General features: G+C 40.6%; 1 protein-coding gene across 3 annotated transcripts; it reads right to left on the bottom strand.

Moving 5' to 3' along the window:
* Nucleotides 1–1,141: 1,141 nt before the first annotated feature.
* LOC141069163 (NXPE family member 4-like) lies at nucleotides 1,142–9,474 on the bottom strand. Of its 3 annotated transcripts, none has more exons than XM_073558545.1 (6): nucleotides 9,215–9,474; nucleotides 5,607–5,783; nucleotides 4,755–5,488; nucleotides 4,048–4,106; nucleotides 3,746–3,964; nucleotides 1,142–2,873 (listed from the first exon to the last, which is right to left on the bottom strand). In XM_073558545.1, exons 2-6 carry the CDS (start codon nucleotides 5,682–5,684, stop codon nucleotides 2,329–2,331), a joined length of 1,635 nt encoding a protein of 544 aa, XP_073414646.1. In that variant the 5' UTR covers nucleotides 5,685–5,783; nucleotides 9,215–9,474; the 3' UTR covers nucleotides 1,142–2,328. The 3 variants fall into 3 exon arrangements, with proteins under 3 accessions (XP_073414646.1, XP_073414647.1, XP_073414648.1); XM_073558546.1 differs by having other exon boundaries at nucleotides 5,607–5,739; XM_073558547.1 differs by lacking the exon at nucleotides 5,607–5,783.
* Between the last annotated feature and the right edge of the window lie 1,135 nt (nucleotides 9,475–10,609).

The following is a 10,609-nucleotide window of genomic DNA, read 5'->3' as shown; positions in this document are numbered from 1 at the left end:
AAAGGGAAATCCATTTACATTAGGACATGAATCACACGTCTCTAAAGAGGACTGTGATTCATTATCCAACGTGACTGTCCAGCTCCAAGTCTTCCAGGGGGACTTGACACCCTTGTGACACTTTGGTCTTGATCCGGTATCTCCTCTCTTCTTGCAATCGCTGTCTTCTTTGCTTTGTGTGGAAAACGCGTCCTACGTCATCCACACAGTGTTCCCAACGCGTTCCTGCACTGGCGCACTTCTCTCTGCCCTGCTGAGGGCAGAGTAAAAGAATGTAGTGCACATACACTGGCTTTACTTCCAGGTCAGGTCATCAGTGCTCTTTGGACTTTTCATGCGCATGCGTACTTTAGCACTTTGCTTTGTGGGAACGCCAGAGAGACGTTTGTCTGCCCAGAAGCGCGATGGGAACAGTGTGGATGACGTAGGATGGATCATCCAAACTAAGCAGGAAGGGAGGACGGCGATCCTAAGGAAAAAGGATCAAGACCAGAGACGCCCATTAGACTGGACTGTGCCGCAGGTGAGTATAATTAAAGCTGTGGGAAGGGGATTGGGGACTTTTCTACAGCCTACCAGGATGCTGTAATAAAGACCCTAATGGTAGTGGCCTTACTTTATATGGGAAAAACTGGTGACAGGTTCCCTTTAAAATAAAAACAATGGATATTCACCTCCTGGTTTGTGTAACAATGCACTTGTAGTCTATGGCTCCTCTTTTTTTCTCTCCACCCGTACCACTGCCCACTTTGATTGAGTACAGAGATACAGTCTCTGCTGCACAATGTCGCCTTTCTTCTTCTTGTCAATCAAAAAGTAGGGGCGGCACTAGGAGGGAGAATTGATGTGGAGCCATAGACTGCAAGTGCACTGAGAGGACTAAACAATGGACTTCTGGACCTAATTTTCATACCAGTAAAACATTAATTCTGGTGCAACAGTGCAGCGGATGGATCTGTAAAAGGTATTTTTCCTTATGTCCACTGCCCTATGCTGCACTATAAAATAATATTAAAGAAAATAAGAAAGACTTTAAGGGGCCATTTAGGAAGATTTGGAGCATAACATATGGGGTCACTGGTAATACGTTGACTAATTACTGGGATCTATCTGATAACCAGTAGAAAGTCTGGAGAATGTATCATCTTGCACTCAACTTTATTGGATAAGAAATATCTAAAATCACTGGTTTACTGACACTAAATTCATAATACTATGCAAATAAATTATTTCATAAGTGCACAAATTATAACATTATGCAAATTACCATCCCTCTATTAATTGAGCTAGAATTGTTCTCTACTGTAATCTAGGAGGTCTCCAAAACTGGTTCAAGAGACATATCTTGAAGGCACCTTTCTATCCATGGTTCAAGAAATCATCGTCTCAGGCTCACAACATCCTATCATCTTTTTGTAAAAAGAATTTCCATAATATTAGCTTAAGAGACATTCCCTAGTCCAAAACATCTTACCGAGTCTAGGAGACATCCCATAGTCCGGAGACATCCTATGGTTAATCCTACTCTGATAAGATGCTGTCCCTAGTCTAGGAGACATTCCCTGGTCCACGTGGTCTTCTCTAATCCATAAAAAAACCTTCTGTGCACCAAGAAGCCTTCCCTCATCTAAATGATATTCCTTGATCAAATTAATCTTTGGTATTCCAAAAAACATATTCTGATCATATTTAGGTCTACAAAGCTTTCCCTTCTCTAGGAGACATTCCCTGGTCTATGTGGTCTTCCCTAATCCAAAAAACTTACTGTTATCCAAGTAGCCTGTTTGAAAAGATACCCCTCTGTCAAAGTAATCTTTGAAGTAATCTTTGGTAGCCCCAAAAAACCTCCTGATTGTATTTATATCTATGAAGCCTTCATTAGTGTAAGAGACCTGTCCTGGTTCAAATGATCTTCCCCAATCCTAGAATCTATTTTGGCCAAAAAATCTTCCCATATTTAGGATTTACACCCTAGTCCAACAGTTCTGCCCTAGCCTAAGTGTCCTTCAATCACCAAGAAAGACAATCTTGTCCAAGAAGCCCTCTGTAGTTGCTGCCCCAACAGACTGAATCTGATGGAATAGAAATGCCCTGGTCGATAGGACCTTCCCCCAATCTAAAATACCCTCTTGGTCCATATAACGTGCCCCAAAAAATAATAGTAATCCAAAAAAGACAATCTGGTCCAAGAAGCCTTCTGTAGACTGGGACCTTAATGTTGTTCCAAGACTTTTCCTGACAGAAGAGAATTACCCTTCCCATGATATAAAACACCCTTGTGGTCCAAATAACTTACTAAAAAAAATAGTTGTTTCCTATTTTGCTTCATTAGCAGACAAAGGTGAATGACAGGCTCAATATATTTGCAAATGTATACCCAGGAGGATGCACAGACGATGTAGCCGATGCCACCGTCATGTCCCATGCATCCACAAAACCAACATTGATCCCCTGAAAAACCTCCTTGAGGACCAGATACTGAGTGTAGCCATGGAAGTCCCCTCGCCTTTCCGGCGGGGCAAAGGTCTCTCTTGTATTTTCAGTTTTTATGATGACCTTAGTGGCAGGACTCCTGAGGAACAGTCGCTGCAGAGCTCTGCGGATGTTGACAGCTCGCTGAATGAAAATTTTTAGAGGGAACTGTCTAAAATGTTGTCCCATCGTGATCATAAAAATGGTATCTTTCCCCCCTCCACGCTGGTCAATTTGACAACTGGTGTAGAGGTCCTCCTTGATGTAGTAGAAGCCAGAGTGTTCCAGTGGGAAGCCATGCCTTTTATAGGAAACATATATATCCTTCTCCATATTCATGGCTTCCAGCGTCAGAGACCAACCTGCCCATCCTTTTTTATGGTATCGGAAATATTTCACAACTAAAGGAAACAAACATATCAGTAAGGGAAGATGATCATACAAAAGTATGATATAAATGAAGACGACCACTGTCTAAAAATCCAACTAGGACAAATGGCCATCATAGAAGGAGGGCTGTTCCACAGAACCCCCTCAGTGAACAAGAGAGGACCTCTAAGTTAGACTGTCTCCCTCTCTGGTGGTCCCAGTCCATCCATGTACTACAAGCTTGGTCAGTCATCTTAAAGCCACCATGTTATTCTACAATTCTTCTGCATTTGGAAACATCAGAGGGAAAATGTGTGGCTGAAAGGAACATCCTTGGGGGATTCCAAAACCTGGACCCATTGCTCTTATAGATGGGCTATCATCATGAGAAAACTAATTTGGAGGAGATTTTTGATTTACATTGTTAAGCCTAGATCTATGTGAAAAATTAGGCAAATTTTGGTGCATTTTGGCTCATAACTTTGCAGTTCTAGACTTATTTATTCTATGGTTTAGACACTTTTTGTGGCTCATTCCTAGAGCAGACGTGACTTAGGGAAAATGAGAGCAATTTATGGAAATAACAATATTAGAGGGGCTTTGCTTAAATTGCAAAGTGCTGGAAAAAAAATAATTAACTTTGCAATTTTTTTCTCCATTTTCAAGAACAGAGGGTATTTTTAATTCTATTATTTACTGCTCCTCAGCACAGTTATCAGCCACCTCTGCAGTCTATAAGTGGTGGCCAGTCTTCTAGGCAAGAAGCGTAGCACTTACAAGCTCTTTCTGGAGCTTGAGGGCGCTGTTCTGAAGGTCCTCATACTGCTGGATCCTTAGTGCTCCTGTTGCTGTCAATAGATAAATACAAGAGAAAAATACAAAAGAAAACAGGTGTGATCCTTACTCTGGATTCCCTCGGTGAAGTGCATGATGAACTGACGTAACGTGGAGTCTCCGATCAGAAAGAGTTTCTTCCCCTGCAGACATTTGGTAAAGTTGTCGGCCGTCGTGTAAACCGTCATGTTACAGTAAAGTGGATTCCAGATCTGATTGTAGTAGTAACCGCTCGGGACAGGGGAGATCATTCCTGGCTGACACTTTGGCTTTGGGTCATTTACTGTGGCTGGAAAAGATCCAAGAAATTATATATGGTAGATTTAAAAAAAAAATTTAAATCAATTTTTTTCGCTCCTACGAAAAACTTACTGTAGCATTGGGTCACCATGATAGGCGAAATTTGTGGGAGTTGTACACCAATATTTGACCTTTAAAACAGGAATGATAAAAATAATTATGATATTTTTCTAATAAGTCTACAAAAATATAGAATATTGAAATAAATGTGGGCAGCATGTTTTTTGCTTGCAACTATCACTGTGATCTATAGAGGAACCTGGCGACAAGTGTGTAGTTTCCCTGCAGTGCCCCTAAAGGTGAAGTGAGGTATTACACTGTGTGCATTAAAATCAATGACCTGCCTGTGTATTGCAGGACCGGATGGGTACTCCAGAGCAAGTTAGACTCTTTATAATTGTCCTCTACTTAGATGTGCTCGGTCCTCTAGAGTGAGAGACGCTCATTATAGCCTCTCTCTACTCTACTCTCATTCAGCACTCTATCCTAAAATTAGAGTGGTGCAACGAGACCCTCTTACTGTACATTGACGGAGGATTTGAAAGTAAGTTTCCTAACCCACTTCATTACGTTTTGTGTATACAGCTCCAGTGCAGATCTATAAGCACCAACTGTCATCTTCTACCCTTGAGTCAAGAGTAAAAGATCAATCCAGGAGGAGAAAAAAACAGATTTCTCGGATAGGATACAATAGAAAATTGCTTATTTTCATACGTACTACTAATTTATGAAATAAGAATTGCAATGACGAAATGTTAAAACCATGATGAAAATTGTACCTCTGAAATATTTGCTTTTCCACCAGGGTAAGATATGAGATCTGAAGATCATAACCTCTCATTTCGTTCAGACTTTCACAAGTAAAATTGGGAACTTTGTAGCAGTGGAAGACCTCCTCGTATAGAGGGTCCTTGTATTCGCAGATCTCCTTCCCATCTTCCTCAGAGAGCCTAAAGGCACATTTAGTTACGGCTTCTGCACCAAACTTTTCATATTTCCCTTCGAAGCCAACAACTCCTTGACTGGAATGTCTTGACCTCCAGAGAGCGGCCACTCCTTCACTTGGGTAGAACAACAGGATGTTGACATTGACTTTACCGGCCCAGTACAATGGAAAGTGAACATGGTAGGACCCATTGTTGAAGTCCTCCACGGTTCCTGAAACAGAAGCTCCAAGAGCTGCAGAAACTAGTCTTGGTCTTAAGAAGTCTCCGCCATACCTCTTTCTGTTGCCCAAGTGATCGAACATATCGACCTGGACAACAAAGTCGTCTCCCACACAGTACGTCTCCCGGGGATTGGAAATGGAAATCTTACTGTTCTTTCCATTTGTTGTCTGGTTAAAGAAAGTAAATGACACATTGGGAATCAACTTCTCTATTTTGTCAAATATGGCGTCTACTTCTACTTGGAGCTCAGTTTTTGGTGGAAGGGTCGACTCTTTCGGCAAAGGTTGTCTTCTTTGGTTGGTGTTGGGTGTCAGGCAGGTATGAAGAAAATGTCTCAAAGAATTCTGAAATTCAGAAAATTTGCATCACACAAAGGAATAAAATCGGATTTTGTGGCTAAGAAGAAGTTACTATAGAAAGACAATTGAGTCAAAAATTTGAAGGTGGGTAGACAAGTCTCACCTGGAAATTGTTCTGGTACCAACCAAAGCTTAGAAATATTATGGCAAGGAGAAGTATTGGGATCAATGGGTAACGCATGGTGGTAGGTTCACTCTGAGATCATCGAGCTGCTGGTCCTGACCCTGATCAAGTTCTGCTCCAAATATATATGGTAAAGCTTAGAAAATATTGGAGGATCTTAAGGAAATGAGATGTTATGGAATAAAAAAAACAAATTTGAAGTCTCTTTTTGAAAATTTATCCTTGTTAGGCTACTTTCAGACTAGCGTTCTCAGGCGCAGCACACGACCGCCGCTAAGCTCCACCCCCGGCTGCGCCCCCTCCGGTCAGTTCCTCCTCTGATCGCATGACGCTGCATGCGATCAGTGTACCCTATATTTAGCATTGGGTACGCTGGTCATGCGCTGGCATGATTTTGCCGGCGCTTGGGCCGGCAAAATCATGCCAGCGCGCGACCAGCGTACCCATCGCTAAATATAGGGTACGTGGATCACATGCAGCGTCATGCGATCAAAGGAGGAGCTGACCGGAGGAGGCGCGGCCGAGGGCGGAGCTTAGCGGCGGCCGTGGGAATGAATGTATAAACAAATTATTTAATAAATAGATGAAAAAATTATTGATTCATAAATAATAAATAAGAATGAATGAAACAATTAATGAATATATAAAGATAAAAATGATCGCACAAACAAATGAATAAATAAAGAAATAGATCTACGGATAGAAAAATATGAATTAATTGATGGATTAAACGGTGAATTAACAATAAAAAAAATGAATGAGTGAATAAACGAAACCATAAATGAATGAACGAGAGAATGTGTGAATTTAAGAGAATCAATGAAAAACTGAATGATTTAAAAAGAATTACAAAAAAATAAACTGGGATGGAATGAAAGAAAAAAATGAATAGATGAGAAAGAACAAAAGAAGAAATACTTAAAAATTGAATAAATTAAGTTATAAAATAATTAACGTGGGAAGAAATTTCTTGATGATTGAATGAATGAACGTATGAATCAATAGGGATCAAAGGGAAACAAATACATGAAATAATAAAGAAATACATAAAATAATCAGAAGCGTAAGGATTGATGAGAGTCAAGGCATGTGCAAATTTATGAATAAATAGATGAAACAACGAATGAATTAATTAATTAACTAATGAACATATAAAGCAAGATATAATGCATAAATAAATTACTGAATTAACACACTAATTAAAAAAGTAAAACACGAATGGATGTAATAAAAGCCTAATTTTATTATTTTAGATAAGATAAGATAATCCTTTAATCGTCCCACCATGGGGAAATTCAGAGCATTACAGCAGCAAGGCAGGAACAAGTACAGATACAGATGCATAAAGGCATTACATTGACAGTAGGTAGGTACATATACGGAAAAAAAAAGATGTAACCAGACTATCACAACTTTGGATCTATCAGTTCACTGTTTGGGTCGTTCTCCGTTTTGGACAGTGCTGGTTATACAGCCTAACTGCAGCAGGAAGGAAGGACTTCCGATAGCGCTCCCTCTCACATTTAGGATGAAGTAGCCGGTCACTGACAGTACTGCACATCTTTGTCACGGTCTCATGCATGGGATGGGAATCATTCTGCACCATGTAGCTCACCTTGGCCAGTATCCTCCTGTCGCCTACTTCCTGAACTGGATCAAGGGGGCATCCCAGGACAGAGCTGGCCCTTCTAATCAGTTTGTCCAGCCTATTCCTGCCCCTGGTTGATATGCCACTACCCCAGCACCCCACACCAAAGAAGATGACTGATGCCACAACAGAGTTGAAGAAGGATGCAAGGAGTGCCCCTCTAACTCCGAAGGCTCTCAGCCTTCTGAGCAGATAAAGCCTACTGTGGCCCTTCCTGTACACTGCATCCAAGTGATGGGCCCAGTCAAGCTTATTACTGAGGATCACCCCAAGGTACTTATAGGTGTCGACTATCTCAATGTCATTTCCCTGAATGTTCACCACTACTGGTGGATTTTTTCCCTTGCGAAAGTCTACCACCAATTCCTTGGTCTTCCCAGAATTAATCCTAAGGTGGTTCCTCTGACACCACTCCACAAAAGCTTGGTTAGATGTTAGATTCCAGAACGTGAAAAAACAACAAGACTGGAAAAAGCAATCATCATAGAATAATTTACAGGAATATACCGGATGTGATTGATTTCTATCACTAGAAATGTGTTCCATCGATGAGAACAGATGAAGTACTCGATTTTCATATATTTGTTAGTTCTGCTGAGAGTCGGGGGATCCCAAAAATCAGACTTTTGCTGATTACAAATGTGACTAATATTAAATAGAAGGTGTCCTTATAAATGCTAACCCAAGAGCTGGCACTTAAATACATAAATCAAATCCTTATTCGGAATAACACCAAAAAGGCACGCCCCCGGAAGAAGCCCATGCGAAACGCGCGTAGGGGTGAGGGAGGACACGCCACACTGCGCCACCAATGTTCCACCTACTTTAAGGTAACTTTACAATTGTCCCATGTCTAATACTTACATTGGAATTACCCAGGCTATTTTTACTAGCGCTTTTCAACTTCATGGCCGTGATTTTTCGTTATATATTGCTATGGGTATAGTGATTGCTTTTTTATTATAATGGGCATTGCCTTGGTAGTGATATATTTTTCATCTTACATTGGGGAACATGTGGCATATGAATAAAGTTTTTTACAGACATTGTTCTCTAATAATTATATTTATATAAGTTATAAAACTTCTATCTTGCATAAATTGGTATATTTATATGCTATAGATTAGAGTGGCGATATCAGTGCTTTGTTGTGTCTTCCACTGGGCATTGCTGTTTATCATGTATTAAAATATTGTAATAATAAAACCAATATTTTTTGTAATATTGCTGGATCTCTTAATTTTCGGATACCTTTTTGGTGTTATTCCGAATAAGGGTTTACAAATGTGACTAGTAAGAAAACCTGGGCAAGAAAGACAAATGGCAAATGTCAGAGTTCAAGAGTCTACCAGCAATGGTAAATTACCGGGAGGCGATGTCATCGTTACGATGGATCTAATCTGAATATTCCATAGAAATTACAACTACAAAACCATAAATACTCAACAAGCAGTAACGAACAGCCCCTCTGTATTCTGTATAGAGCAGCTCCTGCATCTGCCCAGTGATCAGGAGAATTAAGTGTTAAAGGGGAAGGACGCTTCATGGACCTCGCCTTACAAATTCACCAGCATAAAGGGGATCCCAGGGGCCACCTCTGCGCCGTTTGGTTACATAGTGTTATTCCCATACATTCAGCTCTATAGAGAGATCCGGACGACACACATCTAAGTAATAACTGTGCCCCCTGATCTCACAGGACCCAAATGATAAGACCTTACAATATTAAAGTGCTCAGTCCGAAAAGCCACATTTTGTAAGAGTGGACTTCCCCTTTAAGTAAAGCTCCATATTGGGTAGAATTCATTACGTTCTGCTGGAAATGAATCAGTTAACCTTTTCCTGCTCAGAATTAAATGACATATAATCTGTTCAATCATCATTCATTATCTGTCACCCCCGCCCCCTTTATATTCACTTTCTTTAACCCTTTTCTTACCTGGATTGTCAGTGCCCCCATTCACTACCGCTGTGATTAACAAGATGCCTTCTGACTCACAGGGTGGAGCGATGAAGCCGCACGGACATACATTCATTTGTGAAGGTTTAACTTTGTACCCAATATATTCTCTGCCTTTTCCTCGGAATGAAATGTGTCATTCTTCAGTGTGAAGTCTCCAAAGTCCATTTACTAAAGGGCCTGTCACACTAAGAGATATCGCTAGCAATATCGCTATAACTAGTGACGTTATAGCAATATCTCTGTGTCTGATACTTACCCGCTGGTTATCGCTGATCGCGCGAGAACGTTCTGGACTGTTTCTTGTCGTCAGCTTCCTGCGGCGCTTCCTGCTGTGACTACGAGCGACGCGTGGACGCGGGCGGGAGGACGCAGGATCGCCTGGTGTGACAGGTAAGTAGCGATCCCCGTCCCCAGCGATGTCGCTGGTGAGATCTGCCTGTGTGGCAGCTCACTAGCGACCACTTAGCGATGTACCAGCGATCCTGACCGCGTCATATCTCTGGTCAGGATCGCTGGTACATCGCTAAGTGTGACAGTACCTTTAGTCTTCTATGTGGGTCTGAATGAAAGCTACTAATTGTACTTTATTGAGTGCAGGTGGTGCTATTTTTGTGTTAAAGGAATGCTAAAAGTTGAGAAAAAAATAAAGAAAAAATTATAATACAATAATTATATATATATATATATACACAATATATACAGTACAGACCTTCTCATTCAAAGAGTTTTCTTTATTTTCATGACTATGAAAATTGTAGATTCACTCTGAAGGCATCAAAACTATGAATTACCACATGTGGAATTATATAATTAACAAAAAAGTGTGAAACAACTGAAGATATATGTCTTATATTCCAGGTTCTTCAAAGTAGCCACCTTTTGCTTTGATTACTGCTTTGCACACTCTTGGCATTCTCTTGATGAGCTTAAAGAGGTAGTCACCGGAAATGGTTTTCACTTCACAGGTGTGCCCTGTCAGGTCTAATAAGTGGGATTTCTTGCCTTATAAATGGGGTTGGGACCATCAGTTGTGTTGTGCAGAAGTCTGGTGGATACTCCTATAAATCTTTTTGTCTTATGTTACTATGGAAAGTCAGACTTGTCATAAGTACTTTTCTTATAGGGGGTTCAGCTCTCCTATTTATTATGTTGTGATCATATGTCATAATTGTTCAAAAAGAAAGAAGCACATTTGTTCCAAATATATCACCATTGTACAGTTGACGGCTCAGAGGTTGTTTTCACATTTCAGCAGAAATATCTATTTGACATTTGTTTAGGTTTAGTATAGCAGGTGTCAGTCCTTGGTGTTTTCATCCCTCATAGGTGTCATAATTACGTGTGTCAACCTCTCTCAGCTATGTGAGCAAG

The sequence above is a fragment of the Dendrobates tinctorius genome, unplaced genomic scaffold (assembly GCF_039654945.1).
Source record: "Dendrobates tinctorius isolate UK_male_01 unplaced genomic scaffold, ASM3965494v1 ptg000257l, whole genome shotgun sequence".
NCBI lineage: Eukaryota > Metazoa > Chordata > Amphibia > Anura > Dendrobatidae > Dendrobates > Dendrobates tinctorius.
The sequence above is the reverse complement of the archived record's forward strand: the minus strand, read 5'-3'. Positions and strand labels throughout refer to the sequence as shown.

What these genes read in the sequence shown, in the direction of transcription:
- LOC141069163 (XM_073558545.1), bottom strand. Translation starts at nt 5,684, where the DNA reads ATGCGTTACCCATTGATCCCAATACTTCTCCTTGCCATAATATTTCTA. An exon ending in GAAAAGCAAATATTTCAGAG is followed by an intron (nt 4,107 to 4,754) that starts GTACAATTTTCA and finishes CCTGTTTTAAAG; the next exon opens with GTCAAATATTGGTGTACAAC. An exon ending in CATGGTGACCCAATGCTACA is followed by an intron (nt 3,965 to 4,047) that starts GTAAGTTTTTCG and finishes GATCTTTTCCAG; the next exon opens with CCACAGTAAATGACCCAAAG.